This window comes from Geotrypetes seraphini, chromosome 3, assembly GCF_902459505.1.
Source record: "Geotrypetes seraphini chromosome 3, aGeoSer1.1, whole genome shotgun sequence".
Taxonomy (NCBI): Eukaryota; Metazoa; Chordata; class Amphibia; order Gymnophiona; family Dermophiidae; genus Geotrypetes; species Geotrypetes seraphini.
This window is the reverse complement of record NC_047086.1, coordinates 388,070,136-388,094,780: the sequence shown is the minus strand read 5'-3', so window position 1 is coordinate 388,094,780 and position 24,645 is coordinate 388,070,136. Positions and strand designations below refer to the sequence as shown.

The 24,645-nt window shown below is 45.2% G+C and overlaps 1 protein-coding gene across 2 annotated transcripts in view; it reads right to left on the bottom strand.

The window, feature by feature from the left end:
• THADA (THADA armadillo repeat containing) overlaps positions 1-24,645 on the bottom strand; it is a 538,115-nt gene that overhangs the window by 6,196 nt on the left and 507,274 nt on the right. Inside the window, exons 37-38 of one of the 2 annotated variants that reach the window (XR_004538762.1) lie at positions 8,003-8,169; positions 96-750 (exon numbers count right to left, since the gene is read on the bottom strand). Coding sequence is in view for 1 of the 2 variants with exons in the window: in XM_033937269.1 (XP_033793160.1) it covers positions 418-750; positions 8,003-8,169 (500 nt within the window). In the remaining variant the exon portion in view is untranslated. Of the gene's footprint in view, positions 1-3; positions 751-8,002; positions 8,170-24,645 lie in introns of those variants that run through there. The other variant, XM_033937269.1, reaches the window with a different exon arrangement.

The window sequence follows — 24,645 nt, the reverse complement described above, 5'->3', positions numbered from 1 at the left end:
AAATACTAAAACAGAACTTTATTATTATCCCATTCTTGCAATATAAGCACAAGTTGAAGTGAATAGAAAATGAAAAAAAGCTGGATTTTGCTTACTGGAAATGAAGTGGAGCATGCCTGGTGTGAATAAACTTCGCACAGCCCAGGAGTGCAGGCTGGTTATATGGAAAACATTACAGTTCAGTTTAGCTTCCTCACTACAGTAGCTGTAATAAAATACATTGACCCAAATATAATCATTAAATATATTTCAAAGCAGTCTTGCATAGCAAGTCCAATAGAGTTGGAGAAGATTTATGTCAAGGACATAACATTTTCTTACATTCAAAAAATGTGTCATGACATTAGCCTGAGAAAATACAGCCCTGCTCGTGTTGCAGGAACGTTTGTTGGGAAAAATGTACCAAGGATTCAATTCTTAGGTTTCCTCGGCTTTCTTGTTAGCATTGTGTCCCAGCGAGTTAAGTAGCTTAAGACAAGCCGATATCCTTTTCTTCTGAATTTGCAGCCTCGTAAACTCCAGAGTTTTGGAAAATTCTGGGGTAAGAGGAAGATCTTTAAGGAGCTGTTCAACCAGTTGGGCTTGATCAGTCACAATTCCAGACAATTGATGGAGTTCGGCTTGATCAGGAAAACATGAGTCCATTGAAGTGATAAGTCTGTGCAGGTGTTTACTAAGCAGTCTGACGTAGGTTAATTTTTCTGCCCAAAAGTTCACTTCTCCCTTATCAAAGAGGTACTCATCGCCTACCTAGGGAAGGCAGAAGAAAGATACTGAGTTAAACAAGAGAACACCTTTAAATCCAACACAATAACAAGAAACTAAATACAAGTTTTCCCAACTTGGAACTTCACAGAATATAATGTACCATATATTTCGCTCCATAAGACACACTTTTTTACCCCAAAAAAGTGAATGGAAATGTCTATGCGTCTTATGGAGCAAATATAAATTCCCCCGCCCCTCGTACCTTTTTAAATCCTGGTGGTCCAGCATTGTATTGGCAGAAGCAAGCTTTCTGCACTCCTGCCCCTCCCTCACTGGACAGCTGCCTCACTATGTCAGGGCCAGTGGCGGGATTTGCGAGAACTGACGGCAGCCATTCAGGGAGCGGCGCAGGGCCAGGCTGGAACACGAAAAGCTCGCTCCTGCCTTGTGTGCCGCTGGCCCCGACATAATGAGGCAGCCGTCCAGCGAGGGACGAGCAGGATCGCTGAAAGCTCACTCCTGCCGATACACCACTGAACCACCAGGATTTAAGGGAGATTTCAAAAAGTATGATGGGGGTGGGGTGGGATTTCAAAAGGTATGGGGGGAGGTGTAAAAAATTGGTAGTGGGCTGGGACAGATCCCTCCTGTCCTGGCCTACCACTAGACCACCAGTAGGGGGACAGGGTACAGAGCCTGGCAGGGAGGGGAGATAGGGTGCAGAGCCTGGTATATTTTATGAAATATATTAGTATACCATTTGGCTCACAATATTTTTTTCTCATTTTCCTCCTCTAAACCTAGGTGCGTCTTATGGTCATGTGCATCTTATAGTGTGAAAAATATGGTAAGTTAGAAAATGCTGCAACTTTCTTATTGCAAATCATGGCAGGATGGTGATTACTGTCACCAAAAGCATAGGTCATACATGGCTGGGGAAACTATTGATGAAAGAATGGAACAACAACAACAAAAAAAGGCCCTACAGGAATATACAATTTATCTTAAATTACCATTCCTACTTCTTTTTTGCTCCAGTATTTAATAACTATTTTCATTTTAACAATCTATGGGGCCTTTTAATTAAGCTGCCTGAAGACTATCTGAATTCAAGAGGGCCTGCGATAGGCACGTGGGATCTCTCAGAGAGAGAAAGAGATAATGGTTACTGTGGATGGGCAGACTAGATGGGCCATTTGGCCTTTATCTGCCATCATGTTTCTATGAAGCAGTTAGCACAGGTTTTGCTGTGCATTAAAATATTAGTGTGGAACGGCACGTCTAAAGCAGTAGAACAGCCAGCACATAAGATGCTTAAGATGGGAATGGGCAGTGTACGACCAGAGCAGCGTAGAGGAGCGGCTGCCATGACAGCTAGGATGCAAGCTTTGACCATATACTAACTACCATGACTACCGACAGTGCAGCTACATTTACCGCCACCTAGAGAGGAGGTTTTACGTGCAGCCAAACTATCTGCAGTCCAATAGTGTGGTTGCTATCATAATAAGTTTTGTGGTGTTTCCCCTTGTTATCTGACACTCTCCCCCACAGGTACCTCTCAACATCATCTTCCTGGCAGTCCAGTAGGTGACCCCTGATACTCCTTCCGTAGCCTTCCCCTGCCTTCAACTATGTCCTCAGTGGTGCTGGGTAGGATAAAAATGGCCGTCACGACAAAAGTTTGAAAGTAGGTGCTAATATTTATGCACCAGTTATTTATGTGTGATCAAATGTGTGTATATGCCAGATACATGCTTATGTGCTATGGGCCAAATTCAGTAAATGGTGCTGAAAAATTATCGGTACTCTGTGCTATTTTATAAAGGTCACTCTAAGCCAGTGGTGTCAAACTCAAACCCTTTGCGGGGCCACATTTTGGATTTGTAGGTACTTGGAGGGCCGCAGAAAAAAAATAGTTAATGTCTTATTAAAGAAATGACAATTTTGCATGAGGTTAAACTCTTTATAGTTTATAAAACTTCCCTTTAACAGTTTTACCTTATGCAAAATTGTCATTTCTTTAATAAGACATTAACTATTTTTTCTGCGGCCCTCCAAGTACTCTATTTTTTCTGCAGCACTCACATTTAAAGTTTAATATCTTTTCTTTCTCAAAACTGGCACATTTCTATTACTAAATTGAAAATAAAATCATTTTCCTACCTTTGTTTGGTAATTTCATCAGTCTCTGGTTGCACTTTATTCTTCTGACTGTGCATCCAATATTTCTTCTCTTCTTTCAGCCTCCTGTATGCTTCCTCTCCTCCAGACCTCATTCCCTCCCCCAACTTTTTCTATGTCTGTCTTTCTCTGATTCCTTGTCCCATTTTTTGCTTTGTTTCTGGCTCCTTGTCCCCCCCCTTCTTTCTTTTTTCCTTCTGGCTCCCTCCCCCCCTTCTTTCTTTCTTCCTTCCTGCCCTCCCCCATGCCACCGCCGCCGGGGAATAGGCTGCTGCTGCTGCTGCCGCCATCGGGAACAGGCCGAGATCTCCATGGGGCCAACCAACTCTCGCCGCCCAACGTCAATTCTAATGTCGGAAAGGACGTTCCGGGCAGCCAGGCAGCGATTGGCTAGCCAGAACATCCTCTCGACGTCGGAATTGAGGTCGGGCGGCGAGAGAAGCAGGAAGATCAAAGAGCATGGTGCCGGCGGTGAGAAGGGAAGGGAAGCAGTTGGGCACCCCTGCTCTAGACGAGCCGCGAGCCGCACTCTAGGAAGAACAGTGGAGGGTGACCAGCTGTGCGGACCGCCCCCCCTTGGTACGCCATTGGAGCAGCAGCGTGTCTGGCCGGCTCATTCCATTCAAAGCCGCGGGTGGCGGCTTCTTGCGAAATCCGCGCCTGCGTCTGAAGCCTCTCTGATGTTGTGATGTCAGAGAGGCTTCCGATGCAGGAGTGAATAGCGCAAGGAGCCGCCAACCCGCGGCTTTGAACGGAACAAACCGGCCAGACCCGCTGCTGCTCCAAAAGGAAGGGAATGATCCAGTCCAGACCGCGGGCCGCAAATAAAACTTGGACAGCCACATGTGGCCCGTGGGCCGCGTGTTTGAGACCGCTGCTCTAAGCTGACTCCCCTTTGTAGGACAGCTTTTAGTGCCGATTCCCATGCCCACAACACTGCATGCAAATTTCCAGAAAGTCATTGCCCAGGGCCACGCCCTCTTTTGGGATGTGTGCTGTAGGATTTGGGCACCCAGTACATGCAGATGTCACTGATTGTTAAGTGTCCAATTATGGCTGTTATTTAGCCTGTTATCTAGTTAAGTTGCATCTTAGGATCACACCCAAGTTTTGCAACACAAATTTCGGTGCCCTTTATAGAATCTGGGGTTACGTGCATCTCTTGCCTAATGGGTATTTTGCAGCTGGGCATTCCACACATCACCTATTGCCTAGACTACTGCAACCTGCTTCTCACTAGCCTTCCGCTAAACCATCTCTCTCCCCTTTGATCTGTTCAGAACTCTGCTGTACACCTCATATTCTGCTAATGTCGCTATGGCCACACGACCCCTCTCCTCATGTCACTTAATTGGCTCCCTATCCTCTTCCGCATACAGTTCACACTTCTCTTACTGACCTGGGTATTCATTCTGCAGCAACTCAATACCTCTCCTCTCTCCCTATACTCCCCCCCCAGGGAACTCCGCTGATTGGGTAAGTCTCTTCCTCTGTGGCCAACTCCAGACTCTGTCCCTTCTACTTTGCGACACTGTATGCCTGGAACAAACTGCCTGACATTGGTACGTCAAGCTCCATCCCTGACAGTATTCAAATCCAAACTCAAAGCCCACTTCTTTGAAGCTGCTTTCAATTCCAAATTCTTACCTACCAGCTAAACACCCATACCTAGCTTCTCACTCCCTCTGTAATTCCCCCAACCTGAGCACTGTTTATAGATGCACCTTTTTGTCCAGTTTGTCTGTCTCAACTATAAACATGGAAACACGATGGCAGATAAAGGTCAAATGGCCCATCCGCAGTAACCCTTATCTCTTTCGCTCTCCGAGAGATCCCACGTGCCTATCCCAGGCCCTTTTGAATTCAGACAAGCTTGTAAGCTCATTCGAGCAGGGACCATCTAATCTAATCTAATTCTTAGGTTTGTATACCGCATCATCTCCACGTTCGTAGAGCTCGACGCGGTTTACAATAAGAGAAATAGGAAGGAACTACAACAGAGGGTTAGAGGTAGAAGTGTGAAGAAAATTTAGAGGGCTTGGGATGCCATGTTTTGGTGTACAGAGCTGAATAAGACTGGTAGCACAATTTTTAAATCGGGACCATTTTGGATCCAAAATGAGCTGAAGGAGAGCCACCAAATATCATCCCCTATGGAGACACCACCAACCAGTGTGCGTTTGTTTATTTATAACCGGCTTTTTACAGAGCGGCTCACAATTTAAAACATAAACAGACTCTGAGACATTCATCTCCACCAGCCCATTTTCAAATGTTTAATTGAGGATATCCTCAAGGAGGTGGGCATTTCAAAATATATTTCTGTTTCTATGTCTGTTGAAAAGAAGAAGAAACAAACAAAACTGCAGACTGTGTACAAGATACGGGCAAAAATTTATTGTAGCAAAATTAAAATGCAAATAAGTAAAATAAAACCCTTTTACCAATCAAGGGTCCCGACACGGTCCGTGTTTCGGACAAACCTTCGTCAGGGGTCCTAATGAATACAAATACAATACAGAAAACATTATTGTACACAGTCTGCAGTTTTGTTTGTTTCTCCTGCTTGGTTTTTTCTGCAGACAAAGTTGGACTTTCTCCTTTGTTTTGTTGCTCTATGTCTGTTGAGAAATGTCTTGTCCTTCAAGCACGTAGCTCTACCTCCCCCATCCAATTTCCCCTTTCTTTGGAGAGCTTGGATAGAGAACATAAGAATTAATATACTGGGACAGACTGAAGGTCCATCAAGCCCAGTATCCTGTTTCTAAAAGTGGCTAACCCAGGTTCCAAGTACTTAACTAGATCCCAAGTAGTAAAACAGATTTTATGCAAATTGTAGCAAAAAAAAAAAAGTGATTTTAGGGGGCTATCTTTGGCTCCTGGGTTTGCACTGAGAGGAGGCAGGGAGGATATTAATACAACTTATAAAATATTATAAGTTACATATATGTTGATTACTGACACTTAAGAGTTCATACTCAGGTATATACCCACTTATGCTGGTATTCTATACAGGAAAGTAGACATCTAGGGGCTGATTCTGTATAGGACGCTGGCCGCCAAAGAAGTGGCTGAGAATCGTGAACCAGCGTCCTATAAAGAATTGTGTCTGTCTTAAAAAACATACACCTTACCCCCCCCCCCCCGATTCTCTAACCAATGACCATGTCACTGGCACAGAATACAGAATTGCACCTCAAATGTTAAAAGTAGACACGGCCAGCTGAGCTGATCGTGGCAAGGGAATCCCTGATCAGCTGAGCCGGCATGACTCCCCAAAGCTGTGGCTTTGGAGAGTCCTGCTGGCTCAGCTGATTGGGGGAAAATACCCCTGCTGCAATCGGCTCAGCCGGCTGCGACAGGGGACCCCCTGAAAGTACCCCCAAAATCAACAGGAGGGATGCTCACTCCCTCCTGTCGCTGACCCAAACAGCCGACACCCCCCCAAATCCAAGAATGGCAGCAGGAATGCCCACACCCTCCTGCCACCGGCCCCTTTGATCCCCTGAACACCTCCCCCCATTGAAAACTAGCAGGAGGGATACCCACTCCCTCCTGCTGACACCCCGAGAACCCTCAAAATGCCCCCAACCGCTGACACCTTCGAACTTCTAGATCCCACAAACATCCCCCAACATCCAGACCCCTACTCCGGCACCACCTCAAACCTCCAGAAACCCCATCCCTAAGCCCACCCCAACACCCTTGTACCTTTGTCAAAGAAAGGCTGGTCAGAGTGATGCTTATTCCCTCCAGCTGGCAGGCCCACCTCTTCAAAATGGCGGGCCTTTCCCTTTCTGGTGCATCCCAGGATGCACAGGGAAGAAGGCCTAAGGCCCCACCTATGGGAGGGCCTTAGGCATCTGAGCCAAACAGGGCCTTAGGTTCCTCTGGGATGCACCGGGAAGGGTAAGGCTCGCCATTCTGAAGAGTCAAAAAATATATGTTCTACCCTGTTAGTCTTCTGTTCTTGATTTTATAAAACTGTACATCACGTAGTAAATTTTAAATAAGCGATTTATCAAACAAAATAAAAAACTTGAAACTTGAAGAGGCAGACCTGCCAGCCGGAATAAACATCCCTCTGTCCAGCCTTTCTTTGACAAAGGTATGGAGGTGTCAGGGTGGGCTTAGGAGTACGGAGTGGGGGGTCTGGAGGGTGATGGGGTGGGGTCTGGCAGAAGGGAGTGGGCATCCCTCCTGCCAGTCTTCAAAGGGGGGGGGTCAGGGGATTAAAGGGGCAAGAGAGAGTGGGCATCCCTCCTGCCATTCTCAGATTTGGAGGGGGTGTAGGCTGTTCAAGAGGGTTGGCGGCAGGAGGGAGTGGGCATCCCTCCTGCCAATTTTGGTGGTACTTGTGTGGTCCTCTGCCATAGCCAGCAAAGATAACCCGTGTGGGTACCCACAGAAACCTTTTCCTCCTTGAATTTGAATGTTCATAATAACTTTCATTTTGGATTCTATTGTTGTGGGACTTTACATATATTGAATTGGAATATTTTGTGGAGTAAAGTCAGCCTATAGGTATATCTACACAGTATATGGGAAAATATACACAGCTATAAAACAAATACTGCTGAAAGAAATGTTTTTGATATAGCCAGATTATTGCACCAACATGGATCTCTACAGCAAGGAAATAAAGGGAAGCACTAAAAAAAAATGCAGTAGAGTATAATTCTTGACACGGAGGGGTGTCAGCGGTTCCATTATTCACACCAACTTGTCTTGTGATGTCTTATCGGAAGGAGGGCGAGTGTGTTATGTTACCTATGTCTCAGCATGCCGGAATGCTAAAACAGAGGTGTTGAAATATTTGCTCTAAAAACAGGATAAAAAGTTCAGAGCACGTCAAAGGTCATTTTGTTTCTCATATCAGCTGTCACCCAATGCTTTAAAATGGTCTGTGGCAGCTGTTTAAGTCTGTGCTGACTTTTCAAGACACTCAACAGGATCAGGCTATTTCTTCACAATGAAGGACTATGTCAGCCTAGTGCCGGGCTACCATCCCACAGACATCATTTGAAGGAACTAAGTTAACAGGACACTTCTGAAATACACGATGAATCCGTGCAATCAACCTCGGCACAGAAGTAGCTGATTAAGTTACCGATTTTGAAGTCTCTAAGTCTCTCTTCGGGTCATCTTCTCCCAGCTGCCACTGTATCAAGATTACGACACCGGCAGTTGCTTGATCCCAGGCCTGTAGCAGCTCACAAAGCAGACCAAAGGCTAAATCCATGGCCATCGGTGCATTAACCACACAAAAGGAAAAGTCTGTAGAGACAAAAGTATAGAGGGAGAATAAATTCAACCAACAACAAAGCTCATCATATGGCTGATAATAATAATAATAATTTTATTCTTATACTAGTCTTTAAGCCTGTTATATTAACGGGTGCTAGAGTAGATGTCTGTCTGTCTGTTTTGGTTTTTTTTTCATTTCTTTTTCTCTCTCTCCTTGCACGCTGCCTGTCTGTCATTTTTTCTGTCTGTGTCTCTCCCTATGTCCTTAGTGCCCTCAGTGCCTCCTTCCCATGTCCTTAGTACCCCCTCCTATGTCCTTAGTGCCCCCATTACCTCCTTCCTGTGTCCATAATGCCCCCAGCGCCTTCTTCCCATGTCCTTAGTGCCCCCAGTGCCTCTGTACTGTGTCCTTAGTGCCCCAGTGCCAGCGTACTGTGTCCTTAATGCCCCAGTGCCTCCTTCCCGTGTCCTTAGTGCCCCCAGTGCCTCTGTCCTGCTTAGTGCCCTCAGTGCATCCTATGTCCTTAGTACCCCCAGTGCCTCCTTCTTATGTCCCCATCATTATCTTCCAGACTTTGTCCCACCCCCACCCCCGATGGCAGCCTGTCTGCCTGCCTTCCATTGAAACCCCCCCCACCCCCCTTCCGATGCCAGCCTGCCTGCCTGCTTCCCATCCCCCTTCCATTGACCCCCCCCCCGATGCCAGTCTGCCTGCCTGCCTCCCATCCCCCTGAGCAGCATGTTTTTAAACACCCCCCCGCGCCGACCCTACCCGGCACACCAGAAACCCCCATTGACCCCCCCAGCCGACCCTCCCACCGCTAGACGGCCGAAAAACCTCGCAGCTCCAGCAGCGTCCCAGGCACAGTAAACACGCTGATTCTGGTCTTCTACTGGCCTAATTTACTCTGCTGTGTCCCTGATGACCCGAAGCAGTGTGTTTACTGTGCCTGGGACGCCCCTGGAGCTTCGAGGTTTGTCGGCTGTGTAGTGGTGGGAGGGTCGGTTGGGGGGGGTGTCAAAGGGGGTTTCTGGTGTGCCGGGTAGGGTCGGCAGCAGGAGGGGAGGGGGGAGTCGTGGCGTGTTACCTGGCTGGTCCTTAGACACGTGCATGTGCACTCTTACCGCCACAGCCCGACAGATCAGGACTCAGGGAACACGGGGTAAGAGTGCGCATGTGCGCTTAGCATTTTATTATTATAGATACTGCCATACCAAAAAAGTTCTAGGCGGTTCACAACAAGGTGAGCTAATACATGGGATCCAGATAAAATACAAATTAGAATAATGGACTTAAAAACAGATAAAGACAGAAAGCATTTACAATATAATGCAGAAAATACCGGCATGGCAGGGAAAGAAGTAATACATAGAACAGGTCAAATACATCAAGTTGAATATAAGGAACTTGATTGAAAAAATGAAGCAGAACGCATAAAGATACCAGCCTATCAAAGAGTTGAGTCTTTAACAATTGTCTAAAATCAAGATAGGAAGAGACCTCTAACATAATTTTTCCAAGCCATACATTCAATTTAGCAGCTTGAAATGAGAGGGTTCTCTCAAGGAACTTCTTATAACGACAGGATTTTAAGGAGGGATATGAAAACAAGTGCACTCTATGTGTGGTCTTTTTGGCATGACTCAAAGAAAAATGAGACACAAGATAACTTCTAACAAACCCGAAACTGATTTATAACAAATTCAAGAAAATTTGAACAGAATTCTCGACTCTATCGGCAACCAATGGAGTTTCAAATAAGAAGGAGTGATATGCTCCCATTTTTAAAAACAAAAATGAGGCGAACGGCAGTATTCTGAATCACTCTCAATTTTTTGAAAATTTTCTTGTAAGCACCTAGGTATATAATGTTACAGTAATCGAGAATATTTAAGACAACTGAAACAACTGGGCATCCAAAGTTCCAAACTGACATTCCACCTAGTTGTTCCATATAATGAAATAATTTGTTGCATGGGAAAGAGTTAGGTTCCAGCAGTACATGTTGTGCCTCAAAATCTTGGAAAGTGGATCCTATTGAGAAAATAGGGTTAGGTTCCTGCATGGGGACAGCATTGTAGATGCTTGTAATTCACTCTCTGGACACTTGGGGGGCCATATCTGGAAGTGAACATCAGATGCAAAGTGAAAATGAAAGCAAAGAAAGCTGTGATTTTTTAATTTTTTTACAGCAAATTTGCGAACACAGCGGTGTGAATGGGAAATATTGGTCACAATTGATGCAACTGTGGATATGCAAAATTGTACCATCGAGAACACACAAATAATGAGAACGGTCTATATCATTCTAATGCTTTTTACTTATAAGAATCCTTCATTACAACAAACTAAAGCCATGATTTTCAAGGATTAAAATAGTATACAGTGAGGTTATTTTAGAGTCATCTCCAAAAATAGAGCCATTTATACTCAAGGCAGGATTAATTCTTCGAGGGCACCTAGGCACACAAGCACACTGGGCCCCCCTGCCCACGCCCAAAACTGAACTGGAAACCCCAAAACAAACTCAGCAAGTACAGTCAAACCTCGGTTTGCGAGTAACACGGTTTGCGAGTGTTTTGTAAGACGAGCAAATCATTCTTGCACATCATGACTCGCAAACCAAGCATCACTACCCCCCCCCGCCCGCCCATGAACGCCCCCCCTCGCGAACTGGCATCCTCCGCCCGCCCAAACAGAAGCCATACCCCATCTGGCACCGGCACACAGCCCACAGGACATGCCGGTGAACGAAGATCCTTCCTGTTGCCTGGGCCTTGAGCATCTGCGCATGCTCAAGGCCTTCTGGCGCAGTGTTCCCGCTAAGCTGCGCTGGGGTGCGCTGGCGCTCAAAATATTACCTCGCAGCGCACAAGTTTCTCGTCACAGCGCACACAGTGTAGAGCACAGTTCTTCAACCGCCGGTCCGCAAACAAAATCTTGCCGGTCCGCGAAGGATTCGGTCCCCGCCGCAACGAAAGGCCGGCGTCAGCTGACTTGCAACTTCCTGTTGCAGTCGCTGTGCCGGGACTCCTGCCTTCCACCGCGTTTGCCTCCTGCCTTGTCTCCGCACCTCCAGACCAGCAGCGGCAGCTGTGTATGCTTTTAACTTCGGCACAGAGCTGCCCCTAATCAATAGTTTAGCGCGGTTTCATAAGGCAGCCTCGGGGCCTTTGCTAGGCCGGCCCACATCGCATCATCGAAGCGGGCCGGCTATCAAAGGCCCCGAGGCTGCCTCATGAAACCGCGCTAAACTATTGATTAGGGGCAGCTCTGTGCCGAAGTTAAAAGCATACAGAGCTGCCGCTGCTGGTCTGAACTCTTGGGCCGCTGAAGGAGGGCAAAAAGCAGCTGTCCTGGAGGTTTCCCTTCCTCTCGCCTTTACAGGTTCCTTTTTTCCACCTTTTTTTTTTTCCTTCAAACGGCAACGGGCCCCAGCATCGACATCAATCAAGTAAGTTCCACTGTCAATCAAGCGGTTCTGCTCGGCCAAAGCTTCCCCTGTGACATGAGCCACCCTCAGGGGAAAGAAAGTGACCCACAAAGGTGAGGGGAAGGGGGGCAGATGATGGAAGTTGGGGGGGGGGAGAGAGAGAGAGAGAGAGAGAAGGGGCAGATGATGGAATGGAGGAGATGAGAGAGAGAGAGAAGGGGACAGATGATGGAAGTGAGAAGAAGGGAGAGAGAGCAGAAGGCAGATGGATGTCAGTTGAGAAGGGAGAGCAGATGCTGAATGGAAGTGGGGAAAGAACACATACTGGATGGAAGGAGGAGATAAATAAAGGGGGAAGAAAATAGTAAGATAATGGAGGGGTGAGGGAAAGGGGTGACTGACAAGCTGTGTGTAGACACAGTGAAAAGAGGGAAACGGGACTAAATAGTAAGAAAGAATTTAATTTAGATGGAGGCAGAAAATAGAGAAGGAAGACCAGAGAAGAAAAGGGAAGAGAGAGCAGAGAATGATCAGATCTGAGTGGAGGAAATGAGAAGAGAGATATGCTAAAAACCACAGGGGGGAGGGAAGGATAGAGATGCCAGACCATGAGGGGAACAGAAGGAAGATGATGGATGCTAGACCAAATTGGGGGGTGGGGGGGGGGGCAGGAGGAGGGATGGCAGGGAAAGACAGACAGTGAATGGAAGGGGCAGATGCTGGACTGAAGAGACAGAGAAGGTTATCATGCTGCTGTACCGGGCCATGGTACGCCCTCACCTGGAGTACTGCGTCCAGCACTGGTACTTTAAGAAGGACACGGTACTACTCGAAAGGATCCAGAGAAGAGCAACTAAAATGGTTAAGGGGCTGGAGGAGTTGCCGTACAGCGAAAGATTAGAGAAACTGGGCCTCTTCTCCCTTGAGCAGAGGAGATTGAGAGGGGACATGATAGAAACATTCAAGGTACTGAAGGGAATAGACTTAGTAGCTAAGGCAGGGAGAACGAGAGGGCACTCTCTAAAGTTGAAAGGGGATAGATTCCATACAAACGTAAGGAAGTTCTGTGGTAGAAAGCAACATATTTATTTGGCTCATAACTTGCTGGCGCCCGATATTTTTAGCTCACAGTGAAAAAAAGTTTGCTCACAACACCCGCCCGCTTAGAGGGAACACTGCGTCAAGACCCAGTCCAGCAATAGGCAGGAACTTCGGGCACCGGCACCTCCTGTGTGTTGGTGCTGCATGCCTGCGCCAGAATGAGGGTAAGCACTCAGTTTGGGCGGGGGATGCCGAATCGCAAGGGGAGGCGATGCCGGTTCATGGGTGGGGGGACTCACAAATCGAGTCAATGCTCGGTTTGTGAGTCACGATTTGCAAAAATCTTGCTCGTCTTGCAAAACACTCACAAACCATGTTACTCGCAAACCGAGGTTTGACTGTATATTATTTTCAGTTCATTGTATTGCTTCCTATTTTTGATGGATGTTATTGTCAAAAGTTGAAAATGCATAAATAAAGAAAGAATTTAAAAAAAAGTTTATATTGTGTGTATATATGAAAAATGAATGGAAAAAATGGTGTTACAATTAGTACTATTATGGGGGCGGGGTCTGGGGTGGAGATTGGGTGGGGTCTGGCCCGCAACTTAGCCTGTGTTTTAGATTTCGGCCCCTTAATGTGACTGAGTTTGACACCCCTGTGCTAGGAATTATTAAAAAAGGGATGGTTAACAAGACTAAGAATGTTATACTGCTTCTGTATTGCTCCATGGTGCGACCTCATATGGAGTATTGCATTCAATTCTGGTATTATCTCAAGAAAGATATAGAGGTACTAGAAAAGGTTCAAAGAAGAGTAACAAAAATGTTAAAGGGGATGGAACTCCTCTCGTATGAGGAAAGACTAAAAAGGTTGGGGCTCTTCAGCTTGGAAAAGAGACAGCTGAGGGGAGATATGATTGAAGTCTACAAAATCCTGAGTGGAGTGGAACGGGTACAAGTGGATCGATTTTTCACCCATCAAAAACTACAAAGACTAGGGGACACTCAAAGAAGTTACAGGGAAATACTTTTAAAACCAATAGGAGGAAATATTTTTTCACTCAAAGAATAGTTAAGCTCTGGAATGCATTGTCAGAGGTTTTGGTAAGAGTGGATAGCGTAGCTGGTTTTAAGAAAGGTTTGGACAATTTCCTGGAGGAAAAATCCATAGTCTGTTATTGAGAAAGACATGGGGGAAGCCACTGCTTGCCTGGATCGGTAGCATGGAATGTTGCTACTCCTTGGATTTTGGCCAGGTACTAGTGACCTGAATTGGCCACCGTGAGGATGAGCTACTGGGCTGGATGGACCATTAGTCTGACTCAGTAAAGCTATTCTTCTTTTTTGTTTTAATTCTTTATTTAATAATTTGATTTTAATACAATGATCTCAGTACAACACAGTATAATTCATGAGCTTAGTAAACTAATAAAAAATAATGCATCTTATAAATACTACAAATAAATCAGCCCCATTCCCTATCTCTTCCCCCCCCCCCTCCCAGAAGACCTGGTTCCATAACCAAAGGAATAAGATAATTCTTTCATAAAGCTTTTTTTTCAAATTCAATATAACTCTCCCATATGTTCTTAAATTTTGCTCACTGATTAGTTAAAAGGGCCGAAAGTCTATATTTATCACACAATATTCCTAAACGTTCTCTCACATCTCTTAAGGTAGGTAGTGAGGTACATTTAGCGTACACCATTGCTGAGCTAGTGTGAGTCTAGCAGCTACGAATGTCAAGTCCATAAGTTTAGATTGAGAAGAGTTAGACCTTCTATTCTTACTCCCAACAATGCCGGTTCAGCATTCAGCTTAAGTGGAGTCTGAATTAATCTGCTTACATATTCAAAAACTTGCTCCCAAAACTTCTGGACCCTTTGACATTCCCACCACATATGATAGAATGTACCTCTTTCACCACATCCTTTCCAACAAGTAGGATCGCTCTGTTTGGTACATTTACTAATTAAAACCGTACTAGGAGTTTAATAGCATTTTCCACCAAAGTGGCAGCCCTAGCTGTCTGAAAGAGATGTGATACAATTACCCCCCACTCGTCTATAGACCAATCCTTCCCCAGATCTTTTACCCATGCTTTCACATACGATGTTTTGGTTACCGTATTTTCACGCATATAACGCGTGCGTTATACGTGTTTTTACAAACCGTGCATAACCTTGCGCGGTATATAAATTTTTTTTTACATAGTTCCCACCTCGCTTGACGCCCGATTCATCATCCGGAAGGACCGCTCGCACCCCCACCGCTCGCACTCCCACCCGAAGAACCGCTCGCACCCCCATAGTCTCCCCCCCTCCCCCATGGAGAAGCTGTCTACCTTGTTTCCGGATGCCAGTGAGCCCAGCTGTTTCCTCTGCCGGCGGTCCTGCCCCTTCTCTGAGCCCTGCTGCGCTGCTTCCTCTTCCGGCGGTCCCGCCCTTTCTCTGACGTCAGAGAAAGGGCGGGACCGCCGGAAGAGGAAGCAGCGTAGCGCAGGGCTCAGAGAAGGGGCAGCCAGAGGAGAGTCGGGGCAGTGAACGGAAAGTCGGGGCAGGTGAATGGAGAGTCGGGGCAGGTGAACGGAGAGTCGGGGCAGCGAACGGAGAGTCGGGGCAGCGAACGGAGAGTCGGGGCAGCCAGAGGAGAGTCGGGGCAGCGAACGGAAAGTTGGGGCAGATGAACGGAGAGTCGGGGCAGCCAGAGGAGAGTCGGGGCAGCGAACGGAGAGTCGGGGCAGCGAACGGAAAGTCAGGGCAGCCAGAGGAGAGTCGGGGCAGCCAGAGGAGAGTCGGGGCAGTGAACGGAAAGTCGGGGCAGGTGAACGGAGAGTCGGGGCAGCCAGAGGAGAGTCGGGGCAGCGAACGGAGAGTCGGGGCAGCGAACGGAAAGTCAGGGCAGCCAGAGGAGAGTCAGGGCAGCCAGAGGAGAGTCGGGGCGGCATGCGCGGTATACCCGTGAGCGCGGTATATAAAAATTTCTTTACATAAATTTGTGTTTTCCGCGCGCTATACCCGTGTGCGCGTTTTACACGGGTGCGCGTTATCTACGTGAAAATACGGTACTTTATTTTCATTTATAATTTTATATAACCAGGAAACGCACCCTTTTGCTACTGGTTCTTCTAACCTTTTTTCAAGTTCAGATTTCTTTAAAATTCCATTGCTCTTCAGCTTATATGTTAATATATAATTTTTTATCTGTAGGTAAGGAAAAAGATCTCTCGTTTCCAGTTGAAATTGATCCTGAATATCTATAAAGGCTTTAACCTCACCTTCTTCAATTAGTTGACCAAAACATGCTAATCCTTTTGCCTCCCACTTCTTAAAGATTCCCCCCTCCCTATCTGGTATAAAGTCTTCAGTAAGGCTAGTCTTATGTTTTAAAAATAAGGCTAATATATGCTGGTTACCTTACAAATCAGGACTGTTTAAAGCCCTTGAAGACCAATGTTCTGAATCCCTGTTATAGGACGTCTATAAGAGTTCTGTCCTATTATTTCAAACTAGTGTTTTAGCCCGTTACATTAACGGGTGCTAGAGTAGATGTCTGTCTGTCTGTCTGTTTTGGGTTTTTTTTAAATTTGTCTCTCTCTCCTTGGACGCTGTCATTCTTTCTGTCTGTGTCTTTCCCTGGTCCCCTGTCTGTCTATCTTTATTTCTAACTCTATCCTCTTCCCTCAATCCTGCATGTGCCCTTTTTTCTTTCTCCTCCCCACTTCCTTCCAACGTCTGCTCCCCCTGTCCTCCACACTTCCATTCAGTGTCTGTCTCCCTCTCTCTACCCCTTCCATCTACTATTCACCCTCTGTCTTGCCCCTTCCATTCACTGCCCTCTCTTCTCTTTCCATCCAGTGTCTGCCCTCTCTCTCTCTGTTCCATATGGCCTCTTTCCATCTCCTTCTTTCTTTTCCCTTGGTCTGGCATACCTTCCTCCTTCCCTCCATGCCCTGCCATCTCTTCTTCCCTCCAAGCCATTCTCTTCCCCTCTGTTCCCTTTCTTCCTTGAACTACTTCATCGGGCAGCAGCAGCATTCACAATTCATTGCTATTGCTGGCTTCAGGTCTTCCTCTCTGGCGGGTCCTGTCTTCATAAAAACAGGAAGTAGGCAGGACCGGCCAGAGAGGAAGGCCTGAAGACGGCAACAGCAGCGAATTGTAAACGCTGCTGCTGCCTGAAGCACCCGAGGCAGACGCTTTTCTCCCCTCCCAGCCCAACCCTCGCTGACTCTACGACCCTCCCAGCGAGATGACTTTAATAACAAACCTCCCTCCAGCGTTGGCAGCCGCAGCACGCTAAACAGGCTGCTTCGCGGCTTTCTTCTGCCGTTGAGTCCCTCTGTCGTGTCATTGATGACGTCATCAGTGACGGGGCAGAGGGACTCAACTGCAGGAGAAAGCCGCCAAGCAGCCTGTTTAGCGTGCTGCGGCTGCCAACGCTGGAGGGAGGTTTGTGCTGATATGTGCAGAAACAGTATGTCCCTCCCCCTCCAGTACCTCTGCAGCACTTTACGCGGCGCATCCTCCCACGATCCTGAGTCGGCCATAGCGCTTGAGTGTGGGCCCTAACCGCGCATCCGCTCTCCTGCCTGCCGCGGACCTACGGAACACGCAGGCGGGAGTGTGCATGTGCGGCTAGCGTTTTATTATATAGGATACTTCAGCTGTATGCACATAATACATGATATCACCAGCAGAAGCAATCATTTCAAATATCTAGTGTTGCAGGCCAGTGACTTTCCATGGTTAACTATAGTTAATATTAAATATTGCTAAGGTTTTATTAACTACTCATGTTGCACAGATCATAATTCGTTCCGAAAACATGCTTGTAATCCAAAACACTCGTATATCAAAGCGAATTTCCCCATTAGAAATGATGGAAACTCAGACGATTCTTTCCACAACCCAAAAGCTTTAATATTGCAAGACCTCGCTCATTTAGAACAGTCGCTACACTCTCACAGCATCAGAGAGAGAAGAACCATCGGCTCAGTTGTGATGATGTGACGCGTGTATACTATGTGTACTCGTATTGCAAGACTTTGCTTGTTTAAAACAATCACTACACTCTTGCAGCGTCAGAGAGAGAAGAACCATCGGCTCAGTTGTGATGTATGTATACTGTATGTATTCGTATTGCAAGACATTGCTTGTACATCAAGTTAAAATTTAATAAAATGTTTTGTCTTGCAAAACACTTGCAAACCAAGTTAATTGTAATCCAAGGTTTTACTGTACTTGTAAAATACAAAAAACATAAGAAGAGATCATGAGAGGGCACGTGACCATAACAGAAGGCACAGAATAGTTTATTTTAAAGGTGTAAATACTTGAAAATTAAAGTCTATAAAGAGATCAATTACGACCAAATAAGGAAGCAAAATCACTTTTGCTAGGCATGTTGATAGTTTGAGCATTCTGAATTGAACTATGTGGCGGCAGCAGCTAAGAAAGAAAATAAAATGTTAGGAATTATCAGGACAGGATTGGAAAACATAGATGAAAATGTTATAATGCCCTTGAATGCTGTGTACAATTCTGGCTGCCGTATTTCAAAAAAGATATAGCGGAATTAGAAAAGGTAGAGAGAAGGGCGGCAGAAATGATAAGAGGAATGGGATGACTTCCCTATGAGGAAAGGCTAAAGTGGCTAGAGCTCTTCAGCTTGCAGAAGAGACGGCTCAGGGGTGATATGATAGAGGTCTATAAAATACTGAGTGGAGTGGAAATTGTAGATGTGAATCGCTTGTTTACTCTTTCCAAAAATACTAGGGGGCATGTGATGAAGCTACTAAGTAGTAGATTTAAAACAAACCGGAGAAAATATTTCTTCACACAATGTGTAATTAAACTCTGGAATTCATTGCAGAAGAATGTGGTGAAATTGGTTAGCTTAGCAGGGTTTAAAAAAAGTTTGGATAATTTCCTAAAAGAGAAGTCCATAGGCCATTATTGAGATGGCTTGGGGAAATCCACTACTTATGCTTAGGATAAGCAGCAAAAAATCTGTTTTACTACTTGGGATCTAGCTAGGTACTTGGGACCAGGGTTGGCCACTGTTGGTCTTCTAGACCTTTGGGATGTCCCAGTATGGCAATTCTTATGTTCTTATATTTACATCTGAAAAAAATAACATAGTAATATAATAAATGATGGCAGATAAAGACCTGCATAGTCCATCCAGTCTGCCCAAGAGTTTACAGAACATTAATATGATGATATAAATGTTGTTAAATAAATCATCTCAATAATACACTTGGAAATTTTACTCTTGAAACCTTATATTATCATACATTTATGCAGGGTTTAGTTTCTAATTTGCTAAGCTTTTTTCCCATAGACATAGAATGAGAGAAAAGCCTAAATAAATTGGGTCTTTGAAGTTAGATTCTTAAGATGTTGTTAGGAAACCAAGGAGAGGTGAGGGAACCAGTTTGCTTTAGTCATTCAGCAGAAATGTCTTCGCCCATATAGAGAATGGCACGGTGACAAAATTTATCACCGTCCCCGTGGATAACCGCGGTAAACCATCTTCATGTCATTCTTTAAGGAGAGAGGGAAGAATCAGAGTATGAATGGCCACAACCACTGACCCGCAAGCTTTGCTTTGAAGAATGCTGGTGTAGAAGGACTGAGGTTGAAACAGACACTACAGAATGACAGTCTCTGGTATCCAGAGCAGATATTGTGATGTCATAATGCCTCATTCCACCTGTGCCTAAGAGCCAATCACATCAGTGATGTCACAATGGCTTCATTATCCTTGGCTCCCATAAGAATCAGAGTATGAATGGCCACAACCACTGACCCTCAAGCTTTGCTTTGAAGAATGCTGGTGTAGAAGGACTGAGGTTGAAACAGACACTAAAAAATGACATGGAATTATTTCCCGCGGTTAACCGCGGGGACGGGGACGGTGATGAATTTTGTCACCGTGTCATTCTTTGCGGCCCATATATACAAACCGATCATCTGATTTCCAGGTGATAGCCCCATAGCTGCATTTATTTAACAGTAACTGCTAAGGAGGCCATCACAAAAACAAATAAAACCTCAAAATAATATAGCAGCCTTAATCTCTTCAAAAGCTATTGGCAGTTTCTGATCATGCTTTTTAAAAAAAATGCTTTGCTGCATGCAGCACAGCAATTTGTGGCCTTCATTTTAAGTATCTCAGATTACTTTAATTAAAGCCGCTTACGAGCCGGCAATCGCCATGTAGAAACCCAGACTGCATAACACTAAGCCCGTAAACCAACCTCAAATACTTTCCAGAACAGCATGAAGTCGTAAAATTTGTTTGCCGACGAACTCAAAGAATTAATTTGAAACGTGTGAGGCGCGCAACACAAAACCCAGTGATCCTGTCAACTTGGTTCTCAGGCTTTACTGTTTTCTCTCTAAATTCATTTGTTCCAAAGGCGCAGCAATTAAAATGGCATGTAATATGGGCTTAATAATTACACATGGCAGCAATTCCATAGAGAATGGATGCAAGACATTTACCATTCATAACGTTTTACACCTTCCAGACAAGAAATATTTTTGAGAAACCAGACAGGAAGGATTGATTTTCTGCTGAATCGAGGCATGAATGCAATAAAGAAACCTGTAGAGTACTACAGCTAACTAAATTACCTGTTCTTTCCAAAACGCTGACGTGGCATTCATTAGCTGACATGGGACTTTTGAATGTTGTAAAAAAAATCATGAAGTACTTTGCAATATTCCCGATTCCTAAATAACTATGGTGAAAAACCTTCATGTAGCAGTTACAAGAAAAGTAAGATGTTACTTTTTGTGTGTGTGTCTTTATGCCACCTCAGCTTACTTTCTTATGTGGTCTACTGCTTAAGTGTTTTATTCTGTAGCTCATTAGTTTTATAATTTCCACCATAAGTAATTTCCTAATCCCTTATTTACATAGCACCATAGTAAAGGATTACAGTAGGCAACATAGACTTTCCACAAGAACTACAATCCCGAATCTTAGGAGTAGAAATTGATAACCACCTATCCATGAAGAGCCACGTACAATCAATAATAAAATCTTTCCATTAGAAAATACTTAGAAACAGAGGCTTTCTGAATCTTAGTGGAATCCCTAATCTTATCTTGAATAGACTACTGTAATGTGACACTAGTTCTTTGCTCTAAAACGTTGCTATTGTGTCTACAATTACACTTCTCCCTCCGGATTCGCGGGGGATAGGGGCAGAGCCGGACCGCGAATGGCGAAAAACCGCAAATATTCGGCTCTGAGCCACCCCCGCCTCCCTCCCGCCTTACCTGGTGGTCTAGCGGGATTTCAGGGCAGGAGCGATCTTCCTACACTCCTGCCCCGTGCAGATCGCCATTAGGAAATGGCTGCTGTGAGTTCCCATAGTCTCTCGAGACTACGACGTGAACTCCCTACAGCTATTTCCTAATGGCGATCTGCATGGAGCAGGAGCTAAGGAAGATCGCTCCTGCCCCGAAAGCCCGCTAGACCACCAGGTAAGGCCGGGATGCCAGGGGGAAGACTTAACGATGGTGTTTTTTTTCTTTTTTCCCCCTCCCCCAAAAATCGCGATATGTGAAATCGCGATTACCGAAACCGCGAATGGGGAGGGGGAAGTGTAGTTCAAAATGCAGCAGTAAGACTTATTTACAGGCTATGGAAATCGGAACACCTACAATCCTACTATATCAGTGGTCTCAAACCCAAAACTCTTTGAAGGACCACATTTTGGATTTGTAGGTACTTGGGAGGGTCGCAGAAAAAATAGTTAAGGCCTTATTAAAGAAATGACAATTTTGCATGAGGTAAAACTCTTTATAGTTTATAAATCTTCCCCCCCCCCCCGAAGGCCTGCATCTTCCCCCTGGCCTCCCGGTCTTAGTTTCAGCTAATTACCGCAGCCTGCAGAGAGGATCACCGGTGCTGTAGCATTCCTTGCAGGCTGCCATAGGCCTCCACAGCACATTTCCTATGCCATGGCCCGCTCCTCCTCTGACGTCAGGAGCAGGATTGCGGCAGAGAGAACATGCTGCTGAGGATGACGGCAGCCTGAAAAGATCGCTATAGCACCGGCAATCCTCTCTGCAGGCTACGGTAATTATCTGAAGGTAAGAGTGGGAGGCCAGGGGGGAAGCCAGAGGACGCTGCAAATAGCAGGCAGCACTCGTACAGACCGTGAGCCACAAAATAGTATCTGGTGGGCAGCATGTGGCCCCCAGGCCGCCAGTTTGAGACCACTGTACTATATGAAACTACATTGCCTGCCCATATGTAAACCTTTTCCTACCCTTTCTCATTTTTAAGTTCTTGTAAACCGTGCCGAGCTCTACTTCCGTGGAGATGATGCGGTATATAAACTTAAGGTTTAGTTTAGTTTGGTTTAGTTTAGATAACTGTAAGAATCAAGTTTAAATTAGGCATTATTGCCTTCAATGCCTCCAACTACCTAAAAGAGTTGGCCAAAGTGGCCATCCTATTCCAGGGTGCCTCCAACAAATATTCCACCAGAAATCTTTTCCACTTAAAAATCCCAGCAAGAAATAATATAAAGTCTACCAGACATATTACCTTATCCATCCAATATTAATTAGCAAAATGCTGGAACCAACTACCACTTACACTACGTTCTTGTGACCACTATCTCAGATTCAGAAAACTTTTAAAAGCATTTTCCATACCAAGACAGGGAGCCAACCCTGAAGTAACTGAAATGGTAATTGTAAAAGCCCATTTCTATATTGTTTAATGCAACTGCTGGGACATAATGATGAGCCAATGATGATCTACTTGACTTGTAACTCTGTATTTCTAACTATGACCTAACTCTATTAGTAACCGCACAGATCTACCTGTACTAGCAATTCTATTGAATTTCTATGTCAAACTGTCCATTTTAACTTCCTGGGTAACTGAGCCAACCTCCTGTAATGTAATCCGACCTTGAATTGAATACGTAAAGGCTGAATAGAAAACCTGATTAACATAACATAACAAATGACAGCAGATATATGATTAGCAGTAGTACTAGTATCATACAAACTATGCCTATATGGCTACCAAACTTCTACCCTATGCCCCGATTTGATCGCTTAGCTCACAAGAAGAAATCAATTACACACACTCTTGGGAAGCACCCACCCGGAAAAGATCTTACTCGCAATATCTATCACGCCTCTGGAACAAACTGCGTTCATTAGAAGAAAGCAATCCCACCTCTTCCCTTGGCCCTTTATGAAAGTGCACCAATCCAAATTCCCCAGATCTTACGAAATGGGCACTGACCTTCCGCTGTCACGAGTCTCAAACCCTGATGTGCTTCATCCTACCTGCCGCATTTTATATTGGGTGGCAAGTCAAATGCGTGCAAGACAAAAGCGCGCAGACAAGTGAGCGCAAGACAATTAAGCGCAAAGACAACTGAGTGCAAGACAACTTAGCTCAGGACAATTGCACGCAGCGAACTACAACACATGCGCGCATGTGCAGGAAATGTTAACAACACAATCACGCGCAAGACGTTCACGTAAGGATGTAAGGTACGTCACTGTCATACGTGACTGTGTTTTGCAAGTGGATTTTTAACACTGTGGTTACCTAGCCTCTTTGTGCTGAGAAGACGTTGACGTAAGGATGTAAGGTCATTGTCATACGTGACTGTGTTTTGCAAGTGCATTTTTAATCACTATGGTTACGTAGCCTCTTGTCTTGCACGCTATTATCTTGTGATATAAAGTCCTGCACACTATTGTCTTGCGCTCAGATGTCTTCCATGCTAGATGTCTTCGCGCTCAGATGTCTTGTGCTCAGTTGTCCTACGCTCAGATGTCTTCGCGCTCAAATGTCTTCGTGCTCACTTGTCTTCGCGCAATTGTCCGCACGCATTTGACTACGAACATTATATTGTCCATCATGTTTTGTTATTTTTTGATTGTGTGTTTGGTTGTAATCCGCCTTGTTATTTTTTATTTTATTTTATTTTTTTTATTTATAAATTTTATACTTATAATATCAGATGATACAAATAAAAAAAGGATCTTCCTTAAATATTAACAATATTTAGTCATTCATACAAAATTCCTTTCTAAGCCCACAATAATGGGAAGACACGACACAATTTCAAATAAAGAAATTATAAGGAAAGAGAAAAAAAAAAGGAAATATTTCACGATTCGTCCACACGAATCCTAAATCATTCCTTACTCTAATAGGGATTCTTGATTTAACTCTCTTATTCCTCAGTAGTGAAACTTAAACCTCTTAAATATTTATTCATTTCTGTCTCGAGCAATTAAAAATTGCTGCAATTGAATGGGATCCCAAAAAACATATTCAAAGACATTTACATGGAAATTTTAGGTAAAATGCCTCTAGAGCTAAAACTCTTAACTTTTAATTTAGAGAGTTGCGCGGGGACAGAAATCCCACCCGTCCCCACCCGTCCCCGCCAAAATCCCACCCATCCCCACCCGTCCCCGTGAGGAATCCCTCCGTCCCCACCCGTCCCCGTGAGGAATCCCTCCGTCCCCACCCGTCCCCGCGAGGAATCCCCTCCGTCCCCACCCGTCCCCGCGAGGAATCCCCTCCGTCCCCACCCGTCCCCGCGAGGAATCCCCTCCGTCACCATCCTTCCCTATAAACTTCAGAAATAGTTATTTTATTTAATTATGCTACTGAATTAAAGGCTCTGGTAGAGACCCATTTACAAATAAGCAAAGAGACTATTAATTTGGAAATATTAATTGGGAAGAATACATACTTTGTAAATGGGTTTCTACCAGAACCTCTAATGTAAATATAAAATATAAATACTCAGCTGATGAGAACCCACAAACTGTCAGCTGAGGACTTCCTTTGCAGTTGGCCTGGGGTCCCTTTTGCCAAGCTTGGCAGGCAGCAGTAGCGTCCCTGAGTCACAGATGCTGGCACCTCAGTGGCTCATGGATGCTGCCAGCAACTGCTGCGCTTGGTGGAGGGGAGTTCTGACCATCTCTAGAGGAGGTCCTCTGCTGGCGGTGCTTGGGGAT